At 39.8% G+C, this 22,523-nt stretch overlaps 1 protein-coding gene across 6 annotated transcripts in view; it reads left to right on the top strand.

Annotated features, from left to right (window-relative positions):
- The first annotated feature begins 1,920 nt into the window (after positions 1-1,920).
- RIC8B (RIC8 guanine nucleotide exchange factor B) overlaps positions 1,921-22,523 on the top strand; it is a 102,498-nt gene continuing 81,895 nt past the window's right edge. For 5 of the 6 annotated variants that reach the window (XR_015727104.1, XR_006776472.2, XM_045779672.2 and 2 more), the window contains exons 1-2: positions 1,921-2,458; positions 10,653-10,700. Coding sequence is in view for 3 of the 6 variants with exons in the window: in XM_045779672.2 (XP_045635628.2) it covers positions 2,375-2,458; positions 10,653-10,700 (132 nt within the window). In the remaining 3 variants the exon portion in view is untranslated. Of the gene's footprint in view, positions 2,459-10,652; positions 10,701-19,608; positions 19,677-22,523 lie in introns of those variants that run through there. The other variant, XM_087868783.1, reaches the window with a different exon arrangement.

The following is a 22,523-nucleotide window of genomic DNA, read 5'->3' as shown; positions in this document are numbered from 1 at the left end:
TCAACAGGGAGTCTGCTTCTCCTCCTCCCTCTGCCCCAGCTCATTCTCTCTCTCTCTCTCTCAAATAAAGTCTTTTTAAAAATTCTATAAAAGAAACATCTCAACTCAGATACTTTAAGCTTGTTAGTATCCTGTCCTGGTGCCCTTGCTCCAAAAATAAAAACATGGTTACCCAAAAGGCTTGTAATACACTACTGGACACAGCATAGGCACCCAAATACTGTTACCTTACAGCTCTCAGTTTGAGCCCTAGCTCTTGTTACTTAGCTCATTGGAGCCTGTTTTCTTATCTATAAACGGGAACAGTACCTTCCTCAATGATCGACTGAGATAGCGTATATTAAAATATTTTGTAAACTGTTAAAAACAATTGCAAGATATTACTATTACCTAAGGAATGTAGCTTATTATACCGTGACCTAAGAACTGTACTTTTTCAAGAGATCGATTAAAATCTTTTTGAATTAATTATACACACAGCACCTACTCCAGCGCCTGGCTCAACAAATATGCTCCATAAATGTCTGCCTCATGAAAAGTATAATTCACAGAAAGACCAAAAGCTCCATGAGCTTAGATTCCATAATTCTTTTTATCTCCAAATTCCCAGAGCTAGCACAGCATCTGACACATAGAAGAAATACGATAATTATTAGATGAATAAATTTTTGTCCCCTCTAGTTCCTCTTCAGCAAACAGCTCAAGAGGTAAACATGGGTAGAAGAGGCATCACAGATGATTTTTGGTAAAGGCTGCTTGGAATGGAACTGAAAATTACTTGGAAAATTCAAGTAGCTTGGGAGAGCAAAAAGAGCCTAGACTGAATTCAGGTTCAGTTTCCAAATTGCCCAATCTTGGTAAATGAATCTGTTAACCTCTCTCCAAGACTGTTTCCTCATCTTAAAATGAAAATAAAATGAGAACAGTTCCTCCCTCATCGTCTTAAGCACTAGAATGGAAGCTCCGTAAGAGCAGGGACTTTATTTGGGCCCCGCTGTAGGACACCGAACGGTACTGAACTTTACTAACAGTGAGTGCCAGGCACAACACAGGTTCTCAAATACTCGTTGACTTTGTGAGAAACTGACTGAGAGGACGCAGGTGAAGTATGTAACAGAAAAATTGCACAAACACTTAGCAAACGTGAGCCTCTTTCACCTTCACTTTCCCCATCACCACTATCATCACTAGTACATCAGTGTTATTACATGACTGGCGAGTGTAGAGCAGCTGCCTTTGGGGAAAAGACCCGGATTTACCAGCTATGTGACTTAGGACAAATTACTTAACCTATCCGGGTTCCTTTGCTTCCACAAAAATCTCTGTGTTGTGAGAATCAGAAGCTGCATGGCGACCACCTAACACTGAGTCCGGAGCCCCCGCGGCACGCGATACGTGGCAGCGACTATTACAAAGGCAAAAAAAAAAAAAAAAAAAATCCTTTAATCCAGATAACCGCCTGCAATTTCCCACATTACTGTAGCTGAATACATAACATGACCGCAAACAAGGGGAGGAAGGAAAGAATTTCAAAGAGACCGAAACCGCTAAACGAGAAAAAGAGGGAATTAAACCGGTGCTTGGCAGTTCCCACCAAGGGGTGCCAGTTTCCGCGACTGTCAACCTGCCCGACCAGCCGAGGCTAAAGCAGGACAGTCAGCTCCGATAGGAACAAAAAAGAGGCAGAGCCGACGCTTACACCCTCCCCCTAACGGTCTCTTGGCCGCGGGCCTCGAGCGTCCCGGGGACTCCCGTTTCCGGCCCTGACCGGACCACAGCTCCCAGCATGCCTTTGGCGGGAAGTCTTTCCCGCTGGATGACTACTAATCCCGGCATGCCATTCGGCACTCCAGTAAATTACATGGAAGAGTGAAATGCCCCCAACGGACGCAGGGAATTGTAGTCCATTTAGCTGCTGGCTCTTGGAGGGGCGGGGAAGAGCCGGGTCGCTCTCGTCAGCTGAGGAGAATGATTCATAGAGGAGGGTCAGAAGAGAAGAACAGTTCTGTTTGCAAGAGCCCACTTAAGAGGCTGGTGTCTTCTCCGAGGGAGGAAGAGGCAGGAGAGTAAACGAGGCCTCGGGCCTGACTCCGCCTCGGGCCGCCCGTCAGGCCTCTATCGAGTTCTGGGCCTTGACGGGGGCGGCCGCGAGGCGCCGGTTGCTGGGGGACCGTGACGTCGCGGGGTGAAAGTTGAGGGGCGGTGACGTCGGCCCTGCCCGGGCGGAGGCTGGCGGGTTGGAGGCAGGAGGGAGGGAGGGAAGGAGGGAAGGAAGGAAGCTGGGAACGAGCGAGCGAGCGGGGGCGCGAGGCGTTTACCTGGAGGCAGCGGCTTGGGCGCGCAGAGCGGCCGCGGCTCCCCCGCACCTGCGGCCATGGATGAGGAGCGCGCCCTCTACATCGTCCGGGCCGGCGAGGCGGGGGCTATCGAGCGGGTCCTGAGGGATTACAGCGATAAGGTAAAAAGCCCTGGCCCCGGGCGTGCGGTAGAGCACCCCCGGGCCGCCCTCGGGGCTTGCACATCGCATCCCTCCCAACCCCCTTCATTCCGGGGATGCGCGTTGCTCTCCCCCGAAAACGTTTCCGGCTTGGGCATGCGTGTTTGTGCCCCCAGCCTTTCCTGTCCGTGCATCCTGCATCCCCCTGCCCCCACTCTGGCGCCCACTCCTCTGATTCCGGCCCAGCAGCCAGTCCTACGGTCCTCCTCCCAAGCGTGCAAGTCACACCCCCGGAATCCGTAGATGTGCGTTTGTGCCCTGTGCCCCACTCTGGGATGCATAAATGCACGCGAGGCTTCCTCACCTGTATAGCATGAAAATCCGTGTTTCCGTGCTTAAACACGGCCCTTGATATGCATAAAACCTGTCAGCCACGATGGCAGTTCTTTATATACCTATAGCACCGTACACTTTCCAAGGTTTGATGTCTTTTATATGGTTTAACTTGATTCTTAGAGTGTTTATAGGGTAGATGGTGTCATCCTTCCCATTTTATAGATGAGAAAACCAAGGCGCTAAGAACTGAAATCATGCCAAGGTCATGGACGTACTATGTTGTAAGTGGGGGGGAGATTCTGACTCCGAGTAATACCTATTATTTGTATCGCATTAACAGCTTTCCCATCCATTATCTCATTTAATCTCGACAGCAGTCCTGTGAGGTTTTATCTTCGTTTTGCAACTGAGATCCTATATCGGTTAAGTAACTTGCCCAAGGTCATACTTGTGAGCTGGGATTCTAACCTAGGTCTTCAAACCATTCATTGTTCTTTCCACTTTACAACTCTCCAGTTAATAGGTATCTTGTTATAAATCCCAGCCACCTCTCTGAATGTTTCTCCAAGAACCGTTAGCTTTCCATTACTTTTCCTTCCAGGAATTTCACATGCTCACTTCAAAAGGTAGCATACCACGCCTTTATTCTTCCGTTTAGAAGACTACTTTATAGGAATGACTGACTACTCACTTCTGTGAAAACACACTCAACACACCAAGTCTCACCCTAGCTATAGCATCTTTCTTCCTTTCACTTCCACTCATAGTTTCCCCTTCTGTGTTTGCTATGTGCCCACCACTGCACTTTATTATACTTTTGTATGATTGAGCTGCCAGTGTGCCATTTCTGCCCTGGGTGGAGAAGATCCAAAAATAAGACACCTCATTTCCATTTAATCTTCCCAGCAACCCTGTAGGGAAAGTGGTGATATTCCCCATTTCACAAATGACACTTGGGTAATGTTGCCCCAAGTCCACATAGTCACTGAGAGATGGGGCTGAGATTTGAATCTAGGTTGTCTGACTGCTCTTTCTACAGTACTATGCTGCTTTCTTTGGGTAGATGTATGGATGGATTAAATTCTGTTTGTGTCCTAACTCCTTCGCTCTCTAATATGCTTTACTGTTGCATATCTGCCTAATTTAGAAGAAATTCATTTAAGGCATAGGTGTACATATTGTGGAGATTATATTCATTTAACTTGATTTATAACTCCTTTCCAAAAAGAATTTGAGGCAGCTACCAACTGATTTTCAAAAGAAAGGGTGTTGAATCAGCTAGTATTTATTTTGCAATTACTATATGCCAGATATCCAGCAATAAATAGGAACTTTCTTCCCTAGGAAAGGGAGGAGGAAAAACCTCCAACTGGACCTTACCACTTTCTTCAATATTCCTCCTTCCCTTCATGGCTAAACTGATTAGAACTCCAGATTCTATTCCTTCAATTTATCTCTTCCTCTCCTTGATCTCCCTCCAGGTTGGTTTCCACTTACTGCTCCTGACCAAGTGCTCTCAGAGCTTAGGTTCTAGATATCTCCAGCTCCCCTTGCACACTGGGAATGTTTTTAAAGTTGTAATGCCCAGTGTATATTATTTAAGGTGGTATTCCTGAAGTACTTTTTGGGCCTCACCTGAGAATGTTCTGACTTGATGTGAACCTGGTCAGTCCGCTCCTTCAGAGAAAAGCTGTCATGTTTAATGCTGATTATAGTAGGGCTAGCGTGCAAGGAAAATCGCTGAGGTTCATGTTGGCAGTGGGGCTTTGCCCCTCAAGGCAAGAGAGACCTTGGAGGCAGATGAATAGGAAGGGGAAGTATGATTGTGGTGGTCTGGCAATAAAAATGAGGAGGGGGAATTAAATTGCCCAGCTCTATGGGATATGGAGTTGGAAACCCTGAAAAAGTATCTTCCTTATCTGAAAAAATAGATTTGAGAAAATTTAGAGTAAGAGGTGGTTATGGGGCATTGAGGAGTCTAACCAAGAATGGAAATGAATGATGTACAGAGAAAGTGACTGGCTCGTTATTTGGGGAGGAGATTCTCTAATAAAGCTAGAACTTGGGACAGTTCTAGAAACACATTTGAGGAGGGTATGTAAATATCCTGGACCATGTCAGAGGCTGGGTTCTGACTGGTTGAGTTCATTCCGCAGATTTTTGCAGAGGAGCATGTTTAATGGGCTGTTCCCTCCAGATAGTGGAAAGAAGGTAGAATTTAGAGTCAGATAAATCTTGGTTCAAATCTGCCTTTTATTGGCTTCATGGCTGTGGATGCTATTTTAAGCCTGAGTCTTTGTTTCCTTATCTGTAAAATAGGGATAACGGCTTAAAGTTTAATGCTATACACTGAGCACAGTGCACCTAGGAGGCATTTACTCAGGGAGTTATAGTTCTAATGATCAAGGTACTCAAGAGGTCCTGTGGCCATAGCACAGGCTCTGGAGCCAGACTGCCTGGACTCTGATCTTCAACTCACCATCCATGTGGCCTAAGACAAGTTACATAACTTTGTTGTGCCTCAGTTTCCTCACCGGTCAAACAGGGACAATAATAGTACCTACATCATAGGTTTGTTGTCAGGATTAAATGAGTTATGTGTCTAAAGTACTTGTAACAGTGCCTGGCACTGAAGCAGAGCCTGTAACTGTTAGTTTCGAACAAAAAAGGTAGGAGTTAAACCTGTAGCACTGAGTTGATGTAGACTGATAAAAAAAAATTAGGGAGTATACTCCATCCTTTCTCTTTTTCCTTGACCCGTACATTTTCTAATGGGTAGCAAAATACCTTGTACCGGGTTAAGAGCACAGTTACCTATCAGGCTCTAGGTAACAGCATCTAATTTCTACTGTGGTACTGAGACTCTCATTTTTGAGCCTTCTTCCTTCATTCACTGACCCTTGTTATTCTGGGGAGAGAGAAGATCTGTCTATCTCAGAAAAAAATGAAACTCTTCTGTTTCTCAAGGGCATAATGCAAGTTGACCCAGCATAGGAACGTATTAACAAACAAATAGGAAGAATGGTTGTTTTTTTTTTTTTTTCATTTGTCTCAATTCACCTGTTAACCTTTATTGAGTGCTTACTATGTTCTATGTATTGTCTATCCCAAGCATTTTCACATGTCATCACATATAATCCTCCTACATTAAAACTTATGAGGAAGATAGAAGTATTCTCTTTTGGCGGGGAATAGGAAATTGAGGTTCAGAAAGACAAAGTGGCTATCTGTGGGCTCAAGGGCACATAGCTAGAAGTGGCAAACCTAGTCTTTAAATTCCATATCCAGGACTCTTTTTGCAAGGTCATGTTGCCTTTACCCTGTCTATTCTGTGTTTTTGAGCACAGAAGAGAAAAAGGTTTTCAGGACCAATACACTATTTCCTTTGGTTCCTGTTGGGTCCTAATCACCTCCACTCCAGTTATAGAGTGAGCTATTAGTTATAGGACGTATGGATTCTTCTAGTGTAGGCTGTCCAGGCTCCTTCTACTCCTTCAAGTTCTGTTCTGATATCAGATTTAGTAGAGAGGTGCCTGGGTGGCCCAGTTGGCTAAGTGTCTGCCTTCAGCTCAGGTCATGATCCCAGGGTCCTGGGATGGAGTCCCTCATCCATCCAGCTCCTTGCTCGGTGGGGAGTCTGCTTCTCCCTCTGCCTCTGCCCCTTGCCCCTCCCCCCACCCCAACGTGTGCTCAGTCTCTCTCTTTCTGTCAAAATAAATAAATAAAATGTTAAAAAAAAACATATAGTAGACAGATTGGTTGCCATCATTATGATTATCAGAACAAACAGTGATCAAGTGCCCTGGGATGTACGGTAGTATCGTAGTTTCTTAAATCAGAGGATATTTAGACTAGAAGGAATCTCAAAGTTAATTGGATCTGTTCCCTTCAGTTAATAGGTGAAGAAACTGAGGCCTAGAGTCATCAACTGTGGTGATAAGAGAGATGGCTTGGTGGCCATAGAGACTACCTGGGCATATGATTGCCCCATAGCAATCTCCAACAGGATTCCATTTTGGAAATATGACAAATTTATGACCAAATTAAAGATAAAAGTTATGTAAGATACAGGCAAATAGTAGGTCTCTAAGAGTATTCCTCATAAGAGAGGAAAATGATACTGATCGCAGTGAGGTGTTCATTTATGTGCTAGAAGAACCTGATTGATAGGGACCTAATATTGAGACAGTTCTAGAAATACAGACTACACGTTTGAATAGGGTACGTAAAAATTCTGGACCATGTCAGAGGACTTTTTGCTTTCCACTTTGAGGCTGAGTTCTGACACTTTGAGGTCATTCCACAGATTTTTGCGAAGGAGCATGTTTAGTGAGCTGTTCTTTGTTATACCTTGTTCTTGTTTCCAGACTGGATTATATAATCTCAGTTACTGGCGTTTAGTTCTAGGAATAATCTCTATTCGTGAAACACGGCACAACACACACACACACACACAGACACACACACCCCACCCCAGAAGGCTAATTCCCTTGTATCAGTACTGTTTATCTTCTAAAATGTGAAATAATTCCTAGTTCTCCAATAGGTCAGTATTTGGCTAGATGCCACATCACAGGCCATGCTATAATAACAGTAGTGGCCACTTACTGAACACCTGCTATGTGCAAGGTGCCATACATAAAAGATAAGGAAACTCTGACAGGTAGTAAAGTTGAATAACTTGACCAAGGTCACACTTCTAGTAAACAGCAGGACTGTACTCAAACCCAGTGTTGTCTGACTCCTGAGCCTGAGCTTTTTAGAGCCTACTCACAGGATATAAAATCTATGGGGAGGAGTCTTCTTAAGTCTGGTGTGTCACTGAGCTGTTCCTAGTTTACTTGGTCTCTAAATTGAACAATGGTTTTACTCTTTAGTTTATATTTGACTTGTTGCTCCTGTTCATCTGGAAATTAAGCATATAAAGAAGATGAGGTGGTTGACTGTTGGCTAGCAGTTCTATAAAGGTATTTACAGCCAGAAATGCTAGTTCCCCTTCCCTTCCCTTTCAGCCTTAGAAAGGGTATAGAATAAGGGCTGGAAGTACTGAATAGATTAGGTACGATCTAAGTTGTATAAAAGAAACCGGCCTTGGAGAAGCCAACATCTTTGGATCCAAACAATCTTAGAGGGCTGAGCTTCTGAATAGATTGGCACATTCAAAATTCACTTTGTATTGCCTCACATGCCAGTATATTTTCTAATTAAATTAAGCCCTCATGCTAGTTAGGGCTTTTGCAAGCTTTTCTTTCTTTCCTTCTTTCTTTTTTAATGTTGTGGTTTTATGACCGGATCAGCCTTTCATTTAAAAGCAACAGAAAATTTAGTCCTTGGTACTCTTCTAAATTACCACCTTAAAAGATAAATTCTGTGTAGAAACTGTTAAAAAGATATTTTTATAACTTAATGAGGGTCTTTCCAAAAGATGATTTCTTTCTCTGTTCCTTTACCATAAATGCCAGAAAAAGTTAAGGAGAACCATTATATTGGCCACTAGGTTCATTTATTCTAGATAATTTATGGATTTAATATTTCACATATAATGGCAAAAAAATCCGCTTTCTTGGGCTCTAAGTGCAATTTATTTTCATTTGTATTGGACTTTTATTAAACTTCAGTTTACAGCCTTAGCCTGATGTCTGCTGCTTCTTTATCTAAAGTTAGTTTTTATTAAACCTTGCCTATAAATTCCTGAGTTACAGACTTCGGATTTACAACTTGTTCTTCCTTTCTCTTCTCTTTCTTTCTCTCCTTGTTCATTCATTCGTTTATCTTTTATTTTTTAAATTTCCCTTTTAATTATAAAAATAATATACCAACAATGAATTTTGTCAGACCTCACCAGAAATCCTACCACCGTTGTACAGTTGCTTTTATTTTTGCATTTTAACACTCGAGCCTTTGTTCGAATGCATCCATATACTTATGCAGGTACTGTCATCGTAGACATCTAGCTTGGTATTTTGCTATTTTTCCACTTGATGCTATTGTAATTTTCCACGTTGTTACAGAGATTTTTAGCCATCTTTTGTTTTAATTGCAATTTTATCAGGTGGATGCACAGCTGTTTCTTTCATCAGTCCCTGTTGTTGGATATTCAGATCGTCTCTTTCTTCCATAGTATTAGAAAACACTGAAGTGAATATGCTTACATATATAATTTTTCTCTCCTTCTGGATGATTTCATTAGGATAAATTCCTAGGAGTAGAAGTTCTGGGTCAAATGATGTGAATATTTTCATGTTTTCTAGTATATGTTGCCAAATTACTTTCACTTTTAGAGTTTATGTCAGTTTATACTGCTGCCAGCAATATCACACCTGGATTATTGATGCCCGTTTCTTGGAAGGCTTTATGTCCTCAGTCTTGCTCTCCTTTGATCTGGCCTGTAAGCAGCTGCTCAAAATATTCTTTCAGAATGCTCTATTGTTCACACCTCCCTCAGAATCTTCCTTTAGTTGCTTATCACCTATCTGCCAGTCGAGGTATAAATTTTTAAATTCAAGGCCTTCTTACCACCTGACATCATCCATTTTAATTGTTTTGCAAACCATATGTGAGGCAGCCTCTCTTCAAACAGCCCTTCTCTCTTACCTCTAAGTCTTCCCCCTGACCATTTAACATTCAGAACTGCTTCTCTGTCAGCATTTCTCCATCTCATTTAATTTCAAAAATTGCTTCTTCTACAAAGCTGACAACACAGAACCACCTGTAATGATGATATCTTTAGTACTTTGTGTACTTAACTCCTGATGAGTTGCCAGTAAATGTCAGTGTGGCCAAAGAGAAAGTACGAAAGAAAGGCAGAGATGTTCAGTGGAGATTTTTTTTTAAAGGAAAACTTAGGATTTATAAGAATACTTGGTTCTCCTGAGTAAAACTTGAGAGAGAGAATGAGAAGTTTTGTGCTCTATTTTGGGGTACTAACACTGTTTCTGTGACAGTGGGCAAACCAACTTACTCCATCCTCTGTTTCAGCTACAGAGTAGAAAATACAGTGTAGCCAATCATTTGGAGAGTCATGACACTCTGTTCTTTTCCAGTTATTTTTTTGTCAGTATTATTGGCATCATCATCATCATTATAATCCTAATATTTACTGGGTGTTTACTCAGCACCAGGCACTGAGATGGTATGTTATATGCCTTCACTATTTTAACCCTCACAGCAGCTCTGTGAACTAGGTACCCCCTCTTTTCACAAGAGAAGTCCAGTGATAGAGATTTTGTTACTTGCTCAACTAGTTAGTGGTGGACCATAATTTAAACCTTAATTCTTAGAGAATTAGTTACTTTTCTGAATACCAATCTATCAAATCTCTTTCCTGTCTACAATTCTCTGATAATTTCTCACTGCATATGAAAAAGAAAGCAACATTGGGTCTTAGCAACACTGGAAGACCCTTCCAAATTTCTGTCTAAATTAACTTTTCCATTCTCCTCTTTCTCCGTTTCCCCATCCCCTCACATGTATCCTATATTTCACTCTGACAGACCTGTTTATATCACAAATATATCATACCATTTCACACATCTGAGCTTTGTTTCTATCCTCAGAATGGTTTCCATTTGGCTCCTGGCAAACTCCTATTCATCCCCCAAGGTCCAGTTCAAATGCTCTATACTTTGCGCAAAGCATTCCAGATTTCCTCAGGCAGAGTTAGTGGCTTGGTACTCTGTTCTTTTGTCTGTTTCTCTGCTGTAGTCTTTCACACTGCTTTGTAATTATTTACTTACATGCCTATCTTTCTTCCTTTAATACGAGTGTTGAAATACAATGTGGGAAGGCAACATTTTTCAGACGTGTTTTTAAAACATAACCAAAATTAAAAATCTTTGTATTTAAAATGACATTGTTTCCCTTTTCTTTTCCCCCTCAGCATAGGGCTACTTTCAAATTTGAATCAACAGATGAAGATAAAAGAAAGGTAAGCCTTGGAATTACTGTGTGTGTGTGTGTGTGTGTGTGTGTGTGTGTGTGTGTGTGTTTCATTCATGGACTCTTTAAACAGTAAACTTGTTTTCATCTGATGATTGTTTAGTTTTTGGTTTCCTTTCAGTTTGTTTTTAGGAACTCTGAGAAGAAGACAAGTACAAGGGTTAGTATGGATTACACCCAACTTTCTCCTGTTCCGTCCTCACAAGACCATTATACTTGCATAAATCAGGGGAATGGGGTGTTCAGAGGGGACTCTCCCCATATCTTTTCACCTCTAGAGATTGACTTTATTTGGTGGCAGAACTGTAGGCTGCCCAAAATGCATTGCTAATACTGTGAAGCTTGGCTTTGGGTTAAGTTTTGGGAAAGCAGCTGTCCATGCTGCTGGCCCTCAACCACACACTGTTCCCTGTACTGGCAGTTCTTTATATTGTCAGCAATTGTTTTGGTCACTGACTTCAGACATAGAGAAGAATGGAGTCAGGAACCTCACCAGTAGAGAGGTTATTATAAGAAAGGGTGCATCAGAGGGGTGCCTGGGTGTCTCAATCAGTTAAGTGCCTGTCTCTTGATTTTGGCTCAGGTCATGGTCTCAGGGTCATGAGATTGAGCCCTGCGTTGATGTGCACGCTGGGCATAGAGCCTGCTTAAGATTTTTCTCCCCCTCTCTCTAAAAACAATTTAAAAATAAATTTAAGAGAAGAAAGCGTGCATCAGAGATAAGACCATGTAATGTTATGTTTGCCTGTTGGGGTTGCCTGTGGTTTTACTTAGCGGATTAGAGCATGATGCTAAAGGAGGAGCTCACCAGTCCCCCCTGAGCATTTTGCTGGGCCCCATACACCTATCCCTGGCCATACAAATATCAAGACCAAGTGAGAGAATGTGACTGAACCAGTGTAAACCTATCACTGCTGCTGAAAAAATAGCTTAAATCCAGTGCTTTGCTGGGAATGGTTTGATAATACATTGAAATCATCCTTTTATTTACCTCCACTCCCATATAATGTCTCCATTTTGCTCATTTTACCTCTTAAGACTCCTTCAGTCCATTCTCTCCTTAATCCCTGCCGTAATTCAAGCCTTCGCCTGAGTTACTGTACCAGTTTCCTGACTGTTCTTACTTTTTCCAGCCATGTGCCCTTTCAGTCCATTGTCCATAATTCTAAAACAACAATATGACCATGTCACTCCCAACTTTAAGACTTCTGAGTGACTTTCTTTGCCTGTAGAATAAGGTCAAGCATTTTAACATGATATAATACATGTCCAGTGATCTGATCTCTGTCCACTTTTGTAGTTTATTGCATACTATTCTATTGTATTTTATGCTTTAGCAATGCGAAATATTTCCAGCTGCATACACATCCACATTCTCTTCTGTCTCTTTCTTCCTAACTTTGCATGTGTTGTTTTCTACCTAGAATGCCCTCTCCTTCTTGTGTACCCTTCTTCTTTTCACCTGGTTAATTCCTACTCCCAGGAGAACCTCCTTCAGGAAGCCTCCTCTGGCATTCTGTCAGGGTGAAGTGCCCCTCTTCAGTATTCCCATAAAATTCTACGTAAATCTCTGACATTATGCTTGTACATTGTCTCTTAATTATATATTGATGTCTCTCATTGATAGACCCTGCAAACTCCAATGATAGATACAATTATTTATCTTTATATCCTCGATATCTAGAATGACCAGCACATGATAGGTACTCAAAACATATTTATTGAATGAGTGACATGGGGTATAAATTGTGAAGGGTAGAGGTTTAAGTCTGATTTTCTTTTGTATGCGAGCAATGTAAATAAGACTAGAGTACCTTGTAGAATGAATTCTCAACTAGGGATATGCTGTTTGGGGAGCCTTTTCAAGATAGGCCTCCTTAGGCCTGACCCCTTATCTACTGAGTCAGAATTTGGGGGGGGGGGTGGAATCCAGGCATGTGTATTTTTATAAATGATCTTCAGGAAATAAGTACTTACACATTTGGTGGGAGTACAAAATGGCACAATCTCTATATAACAGAAACTGGCGCTTTCTACCAAAATTACAGATGCATTTTGCCCTTTGACCAAGCAACGTCACTTTTAGAAATCTATTCTGTGGATAGGTTCAACCCAAGTAAACATAGTTATTCATTGAAGATTGTACATAATAGCAAAAGATTAGAAACAAGTGTCCAACAATTAGGGAGTATTTGAAGAAACTAGGGTCCATCTACCTACTGGAATACTATGACATAGTAAAGAGAGAGAGAAGGGGAGGAGGAGAGGGAGAGAGACAGGTATGTGATAAGGGGAGAGAGAGTTAAGTGAAAAAAAGAAGGAGCAAGGTGTTAAAAAGAATAATTTGACACACTTATGATAGGTATTCAGGCTGGGGAGGCAGCTGCTATTTTTATTTTACTTGAGAGAATCTATATGTATCTGTTGATTCATGGTGCCTTGGGACTGATACTAGAATCTGATAGTACTTTTACTGGTCAAAATAAGTACATTAAGACAGAGATTCCCTCCACTCCATATAAGCTTCAGTTGAGGGAGAATAACTCCCCACTCAGTTGTTAATAAAGCATGTGTATTTTCTATAGGACAGTAGCAAAACCTAACATATCAAAGTACTGTCTTTTACTGCCTGCTAGATCTTTGGAGACAGAGGCTCCTGCACTGGTGTTATTTTCAGTGATAGTAGGTAGATTCCTGCTTCCTGAGAGGTCTGATATAAACATATGCAATTAGGGACCTAGCTAGCTGTCTTATTAATGGAAAAACATAGGCAAACAAAATCATTTTAGTCTCCAAGAGTTAAAATCATTAGTGACTCTTTCATGCCTAAGGCCCTAAAACTATTGGAATGCTCTAAAGGATCTACATCCTAACAGCATTTTAGGTTCTCTGTGTAGGGAGATGTAGAATAGTAGGCATGTCTCCACATTAAACCCAGACTGAAAATAAGAGGAACTCAAGTTACTGTCCAATTTGTTTTGGTGCCCTAGTTCTCTTTTTCTCTTTCCTAAACATGTCTCTGGAGCCTTTTGCCAGCAGCTCCTTGGTAACAGCAATAAACTAAAGGGGCTATCTTTCTGAAAAACACAATACCTTTCTTCTAAAAACTTTTATGACAACATGGAAGTAAATGTAAAGGAACAGACAACCTTTCAAAAAATAAAACTTGATGATACTGAGCTTTTTAGAAGTGGTTATAAATTAATGATCCTTAGACCTAATTCCCAACACTTAGGTAGTGTTTTGCATTTTTACAAAGATTTGCGTTGCAACAGTAGTCCAGTAATGCTGTAAGTATAGTGAGAATATCGCCAACCCTATTTTATGGGTAAGAAAGCTGAGGCTCACGTTGATGACCACTTGCTAACACTTGCATGACTAGTTAAGTGGCAGATCCTCAAATAGAGAATGGATTTTCTGTTATGTGCAGCTCCGCCACTGCTTGGTGCTCCATAGTTGCCACTCATTATCACTTAAGGTATATTTCAGAGGTTTTGAAATTATGACTCACTACTTGTTTTATCTCTTATTTCATTCCTTGAGACACCATTTAGGCAACTAGACTTAATTGGAAAGTAGCAAAGGAAATTACCAACAAGGAGGGCTTAAGTTTTTCTACAGAAGTAAAGTCAGATACAACTGTTATATTTTGCATGTAATGCAAATAGTTCCAGGTGCATGTGGATCATTGTGTAGTTAGATATAAGCACCTGTGCTTTGAAGCATTTGCCTTACATCCTCTACCTCTAGGCTGTGATTGTTTACCTGCACATAAACAAATACATCATGCAAACAGGTAGCATGGAGGGGAAATATGATGAATAATCTGAAAATTTACATCTTGAGGAAATGAAATCTCTTAAATTGGCTTCTAAAACACAACTGATCTCAAGACCAATAAAGAGTACTAATTGCAATAAATGTTGAAAAATACGTGTCATAAACTGAGTAAAAGAATTGTAGTTCTTTCACCTGTAAGATAAGGATACAGCCATATCAAATGTGGAAAACTTCAGTCGTTGTCTGAGCTAAATCTTCATGTCCATAGCGATTTTCCTCAAAAGAGTGAGGTTAAAAATAGCCAAATTTTGAGCATTTATCTCATTACCTTTTAACTCACATAAGCCCATTTTTTATAAAGACAGAGGGTAATTGCTGAGTTGAGAGCTCTTGAAGAACAAGAACTCTGGCTTAGTTTTCTTTATATATTTCAGCCCCCCATGTGGCAGAAAATAGGCACCTATAGTAAACACCTATTAAATAAATGGAGGGAACTTGGATATTGAGTGGAGGCCAGAATTCCTATGACTTGCATATATTGTTTGACTTTGAATTTGATATTCTCTTAATTATACTGCAGAATCTCAATGTAATGTTTACTGGAAAAAATGGCTACAAAAGTATTCATACGGTATGATCATAATCATGTAAAAGTAATAACTATACAAAGAAAAATGTAGGGGCACCTGGGTGGCTCAGCCGTTAAGCGTCTGCTTTCAGCTCGGATCATGATCCCAGGGTCCTGTGATCGAGCCCTGCATCGGGCTCCCTGCTCCACAGGAAGCCTGCTTCTCCTTCTCATACTCCCCTTGCTGTGTTCCCTCTCTCGCTGTCTCTCTCTGTCAAATAAATAAATAAAATCTTAAAAAAAAAAAAGGAAAGAAAAATGTAAGGAAATTTACTAAATAGTGGCTATCTGAATATTATTACTGTAGATGATATCTTTCTCTTTTCTATATTTAAATAGAAAATTTCAGTAGATTATGAATTAGAATATGATAATTATATAACATATGCTATATATTCTATTCTTCTGTAGTAGTGTGATTAGAGGCATAAGCAAAGACCGGTACTTTTTTTTCATCATTTATTTTCTCTAAAATTGAGCCTTCTTGATTATCTTACATATGCCTTTTGAAGGGAACATAAAAAATATTACTGGTTTGGAAATAATATTACTTGTGGAGCTGGTTTATGAGGTGAAATAAATTTATATGAACATGAAAGTTCATTCTACCATTTGAAATTTTCTTCTTTTTACTTTCACCCCCGAGACTTGAATGTACTTGGCATATTAGTAGAGATCTCTGTAGTCCACAAATATTTTTTCAGTAATTCCTGTGTGCCAAGTCCTGTGTTAGACCTTAGTTGCTAAATTGGCTATTTGCCTGTGGTGTGTGGTTTGGCACTTTATCAGCTACAGAGGCATACTGAAGATTGCCATTGTGGACTCTAGAATATGAATGGGTAAATTTCCATATTAGATTCCCCTAAGGAAAATGTGCCAAGACAGAACCATCGATTCTATACTGTGAATCCATGCTTAGGAATAACTTAAGGCATGATGCTTGTTCTGAAAGCCCTTTACACTTATTTTTGTTATTTGAAATTGTTAAACTCCAGTTCTTGCTAAAACAGAATGAGCTTTATATTGCCTTGCAAATTTGACTCAAATTTTATTTGATGTCTCACCTTAGGGAATACTTTGACACATGATGCAAGTACAGCTCTTGTTTAGAAGACAATAACTTTAAAGATAATCATTTTCAACATCTTGATTTCTTTAAAACACACGTGCACGCGCGCGCGCGCGCACACACACACACACACACACACACACACACACACACAAGCATCCTAAACCTTTTACTTTTTAAAGTTCCTGTCCAGCTGGGATCTGGCATAAAACTTGACTTAGAAGGGCTGATTGTATCATAGGCCAAGGTGACTGCCTCATAGTAGTTCAAAATAATTTAAATTTCATTTCAGACTCCATTTTTTACTTTGGATGTTTGTAAAGGCATTGAAAGACAAAGCTTAGGGAGAAAGAATATGACAGCTCTTCTGACTTAGCAGTCCGTAGATATGGCAGCCCATATATCGTCTTTGGATTACTTTTTAGGATTTCTTTCTCAGAATAATAAGAATAGTATCTCCAATTTGTACTTTAGAGTTCCAGATTCATTTTCTCATACAAAAAAAAAAGTAAAGAAAACTCATCAAGAAGTTCCACTTCCAGTCATGACAAGTATCAAGAGTTCTACAGACCTGTTCCCCACTCAAACTGGTGAAAATTATTATTTTTTTCTTTTTTTTAATAATAATATTTTTTATTATGTTAGTCACCATACAGTACATCCCTGGTTTTTTATGTAAAGTTCGATGATTCATTAGTTGTGTATAACACCCAGTGCACCATGGTGAAAATTATTTTTAAAAAACAGTTATTTAAAGTCTGTGGAAATAGTCCTAAGAGCATACAGTCAATGAAGAAATACTTGTTCAAGAAAATATACTAAAACTCAGTAAGAAAAGTGAAAGTCTATGGTATTTGAACTGAGACCTGCTCCCTCCCCCCATTAGCTGAGTGAGATGGAAACTGTTCTCCATACTGCTGCATTCAAGAACATAGAGCTCTCTCTTTCCTCAGTTGTCAGGTGGAAAGCTGTCTTCCCAGATCAGCATTTCTCATCCTGCCCCAGCTACCTGTTGCTGAGACTAAATTCTTGGAGAGTGCAGCTGAGAGGTGGAGTCCCCGTCCTTTCACTCAGCACCCCCCCCACCACCACCACCACCACCACGGGACAGAGGCTCTACCATGGATATGGCACCATGGAAAATAGAGGAGCCCCAATTGCCCTCGCCCTGGCCTCTGGGATGCAGATTCTACTCTGGGAGAGGCAAGCTGAGGATAGCTGGAGCTGCTGTTCTTCTGTCCCCTCAGCAGGCTCTCAAGGCGGTATCACCCAGAGAGAAGCATGGCATTGTCTTTGTCCCCAGAGCTCAAATTGTGCCCAGAGGAACAAGCAAACCTTATAGCAGAGATCTCTGAATCTCTCCCAAAAGGAACCAACATCATTTGCAACAGAGTGTGAAGTGCATGCCCGAGGGTGCAGGTTGTGGTGAAAGGAACTGGAGGGAGATTGATAGTCATTGGAGATTCAGGCTAACCAGAAGACTGGCTAGTTTGCTAGAGAGAAAAGGGGAAAGAGGCAGCTGGGAGGAACCCTTCTGTGGTTAGAACAAATCCTAAATACTGACCTCAGGGACTATTCCTTCAAAGGAGCCCTAATAGATTGGTTCAGTTTGTGGAGCAATTTATGCCCAGGACATTGTTGAAGACAATAGATCAATCAGCTGGTAGTTAGTGGAACTTAACAGCTGGGCGTGGTCAGGGAAAGAGAAGGTCAAAGAGGGGCCAGCCAAAGCCACTGTCATTTTAGGATGACTGTGGCATAACTGAGGGTGAGCCCCCTGAGGAGCAACATCTGTAGAGAGGGAGAGGGAGAATATACTTAACTAAAATAACTCATGCAGTTACTGAGCAAATAACAATAGCAAGTCTTAGAGGGTAGATGCAGTGTCTGGTGTTGCTACTATATGTTACATAAAACATCCAGTTTCAAAAAAAAAAAAAATATGAGACATGAAGAAACCGGAAAGAATGACCTATACACTGGGGGAAAAGCAGGTGACAGAAACTGTGAGAATGACCAGCTGTTCGGTTTAATAGACAAAGACTTCAAAGTAGCCATTATAATTATATTCAGAGAACTAAAGGAAGCCATAATTTAAAAAGTAATGCAAGGGTTGATGACACAAATGACACACATCAAATGAAGAATATCAGTACAAAGAAATCGTTAGAGGGAAAGAGAAGAACCAGATGGAAATTGTGGAGTTGAAAGGTATAATAAAGTACAGTAACTGAAATAAAAATTCACTAAAGGAACTCAACATTAGGTTGAAACTGGCAGAAGAAAGAATAAACACACTTGACGATAGATCAAGAGAGAGTATACAAGGTAAAGAACAGAGAAAAAGAATAAAAGTAAAGAAAGACTCAAATATGGGACAACATTAATGCCAACAGATATATATATATATATATATATATATATATAATGGGAATATCAGAAGGAGAGGAGAGAGAGAATGAAGAACAAATATTGAAAGAAGTGATGGCTAAAAATTTCTCAAATCTATTGGAAAACAACCTACACATCCAGGAAGCTTAATAATTCTGAGTAGGATAAAGTCAGAGATCCACAAACAAATACATCATTAGTAAAATGCTAAAAGCCAAAGACAAGGAGAAAATCTTGAAAGCAGCAAGAGAAAAATGACCAAATAAGCCCTTGAGGAAGAACCAAGAAAACTTAGACTCGGGAAATAACTCAATTTTTAGGAAAACCACAAAATGTTGTTGAAAGAAATTAAATAAAATCTAATAAATGAAAAGACATTTCATGTCCACGGATTGGAAGACTGACTTTTGTTAAAATGGCAGTACTTCCCATATTGATCTACAGATTTAATGAATTACCTTTTAGAATTCTAGGTAGCTTCTTTGTAGAAATTGACAAGACAATTCTAAGATTCATAACTGAAAGGGATGCAGAATAGTCAGAACAATCTTGAACAAACTTGGCTCACAATTCCCGATTTCAAAATGTACTACCAAGCAACAATATTCAAGATGGTGTGGTATTGGCATGAGGATAGATTAAATATAAATATATGTATTTACATGTAGATCAGTGAAAGAGTATCGAGAGTCCAGAAATAAACCCATGTGTCCCTGGTCAACTAATTTTTGACAAGGACGCCAAGACCATTCAATGGGGAAAGAACAGTCATTTAACAAGTGGTGCTGTGACAGCTAGATAGTCCCATTGAAAGAATGAAGTTAAACTTTTACCTCATACCATATACAAAAGTTAACGGATTAGACCCAAATGTAAGAGCTAAACCCATAAAACTCTTAGAAGAAAACAGAGATAAATCTTCATAACCCAGAATTTGGCAATGAATTTTTAGATGTTATCCCAAAAGAACAAGCAACAAAAGAAAAAAAAGATAAATTGGACTTCATCAAAGTTAATTTCTGCCTCTAGGGACACTGTTAAGAAAATGGAAAGACAACCCACAAGATGGAAGACGGTACTTTCAAATCATATGTCTGGTAAGAGACTTGTATCTAAACTACATAAAGATCTCAATAAAAAGACAACCCAATTCGAAAATGGGCAAAGGATCTAAATAGACGTTTTCCCAAAGGTATACAGTTGGCCAATAAACACATGATCAAAATGGTAACTTGACATCATTAATCACCAGGGAAATGCACGTCAAAGCCACAGTGAGATTCCAGTTCACACTGACTGTGGCTAGAATTAAAAAAAAAAACAAAAAACAAAAATGATAATAACAAGTGTTGGAAAGGACATGGAGAAATCAGAACCCTCATAACTTACTGGTGAGAATATAAAATTGTGCAGCCATTTTAGAAAACAGTCTGGCAGTTTCTCAAAAGGTTAAACTCAACAATTGTACTCCTAGGTATCTACATAAAAGAAACGAAGATATATGTCCATGCAAAAACTTGTATGTGAATGTTTACAGCAGCATTATTCATAATAGCCAAAAGGTAGAAACAACCCAAATGTCTGTCAACTTGTGAATGGATAAACAAAAAGTGTTAACCATACAATAAAATATTATTTAGCCAAGAAAAAAGTAATTGATAAGTGCTACAACATGGATAAACTTTGAAAACATTATACTAAGTGAAAGAAGCCAGACACGAAGATTACATAATGTATGATTCCATTTATACGAAATGTCTAAAATGGGCAGATCTGTAGTAACAAAGTTGATTAGTTGTTGCATAGGGGCTAGAGAGAGTGGGGAATGGGGAGTTAACTTCTGCCTATTGGATTTCTTTTTTGGTAATGAGAATGTTCTAAAATGATACAGTGATGATGATGGTCGTGCATGTGTGAACTGAAAACCAGTGCATCGTAAACTTTTCACAGGGTAAATTCTATGATATGTGAATTATATCTCAATAAAGCTTGTTATTAAATATGAGTAGGTAACATACACTACATGTCCATCATCATTCTAAGCAGTGTATGAATGTATGAATATTAACATGTTTAATCCTCACAACCAGGCTATAAAGTAGGTACTGTTATTTTGCTTTGCAGATGAGGAAACTAAGGCACACAGGAAATTACTTGCCTAAACTAGTGAAGTGGGAGGCCATGATCCAAGCCTAGGCAGTCTGGCTCCACAGCCCATGTGCTACACCATACTGCCAGTCATTAATAATTGAATTGACCTATTGTATAGCTTAGGAATTGATTCTATTCATTTTCTGATTTTAGACTTCTAAAATTTGAAACTTGATGCAGAACATAAACAAAGCTTTGACACTGAGCTAATTATCAACATTGACAGGAAACAGAAGAGCATGCTTTACAGTGTGACTGGATAGGATAGTATGTAGCGTCAGCTCTCCTCTTAAGCCGTGTAGTACTTGATCATAAGGAGTTAGGCATACTGCAGATTTTTTTTTTTCTTGCCAAAAATGTAAAGTTTCTTTTTCTTAGCAGTTAGCTCTTTTTGTCCTTACAAAGTTTGATTGTGTACTAAGGAAAAAGGAAAACATGTATGTCTATCTTTGACTAATTAAAAATTCTTAGGCGCCTGAAAGAGTTACTGACTAAACAGGCATCTCCAGTATTCCCAACTTCCCCATTTATAGATGAAAAATTGAGAAGTTGATTTGCCCAAAGCCACAGTGAATGGAAGAGCTAAGACTCAACCCAGGTCCTCTGTCTCCTTTTCTGCCTTCAGTGATCATATTTGCAGGGCTCCTCCTCATGGAACTCACAGTGTAGTAACGGACCCAGAATATCTTCCAGTACTGATTCCTTCTAAGGTGTCTTGCACCAAGGGTCATCACACTCTGAATACTTTCAGTAACAGGAAGCTCACAGCAGCCACTCTGCTGTCAGATAGCTTTAATCGTTAGAAAGCTTTTACTTATATGAACTCTAAATCTGCTTTGGTTGATCCCCCTACTTTACCCATATCCCTCTCTATCTCTACCTTTGTCCACTGGTTTGTCTTCCTACCTCCTTTTTGCCACACCATCTGTACCATTTTTTGCCCACTTATTGCCTAACACTCCTATTTATCAAGAAGCTTTCTCTGTCTGGCTGAATTCTGTATATTTCATTCCTTCAGTCTCTTAATACACAGCTTAAATTGCTATACATTGAAATACGCTTACATTCCTTATTCATTCATTTTACACATGTTCAGTCTTCCTAATATATAAACAACTTGAGTCATGGGCTTTTTAGCTTCCCAACCCAAGATAGACTTCTTGTCACTTAGAATTTATTTTGCTTAAATAATTTGCATGTACTTGAATTTTAAGTTGGGAACATTTTGAGTTGTGTGCCTATATGGGGGCCGAGTACGCAAGTGCTCAGTAATGGACACTATAGATCCCAAGTGAACACCATAGAATTGCCAAATTAATACATAATTGCAATGTTATGTTTATTACATCAGCATTTTCCTTTTTCAAGTGGCTTTGCCATTAAAAGACAAATACAGATAAAAATTTCCTAGCCATATTGTGCCTGTGTAGAGTATGCCTGTTATTGTTTCTTAAACTGTGTGTCCATCTGGCCGTCTTTATGATGTAAGGTGCATTAGCCTCTATTCTACCTCAAGCTAAAGATTTTTAAATATATGATCTCATTTAATATTTATAAGCCCTAGATGTTATTCCTATTTTTAGAGGCACAAGTGAATTTAAGAAATTTGCCTGAGATCACATAGCCACAAGGGCAGAGCTAGTGCTTGAAGCCAGGTGCTTTCTTCATTTCAATTGTACTGTTTCCCAGTAAGTAACATATAAGGGGAATTACATCTTACAATGTGTTTTCTTAGATGCTATCTATATTAACTAATGACAGTAACTCTGTGATGCAGATACATTTCTATCTTA

This window comes from Ursus americanus, chromosome 17 (assembly GCF_024610735.1).
Source record: "Ursus americanus isolate L20-20 chromosome 17, mUrsAme1.1.p, whole genome shotgun sequence".
NCBI classification, from domain to species: Eukaryota; Metazoa; Chordata; class Mammalia; order Carnivora; family Ursidae; genus Ursus; species Ursus americanus.
Note: the sequence above shows the minus strand (reverse complement) of the source record. Positions and strands in the feature narration are given on the sequence as shown.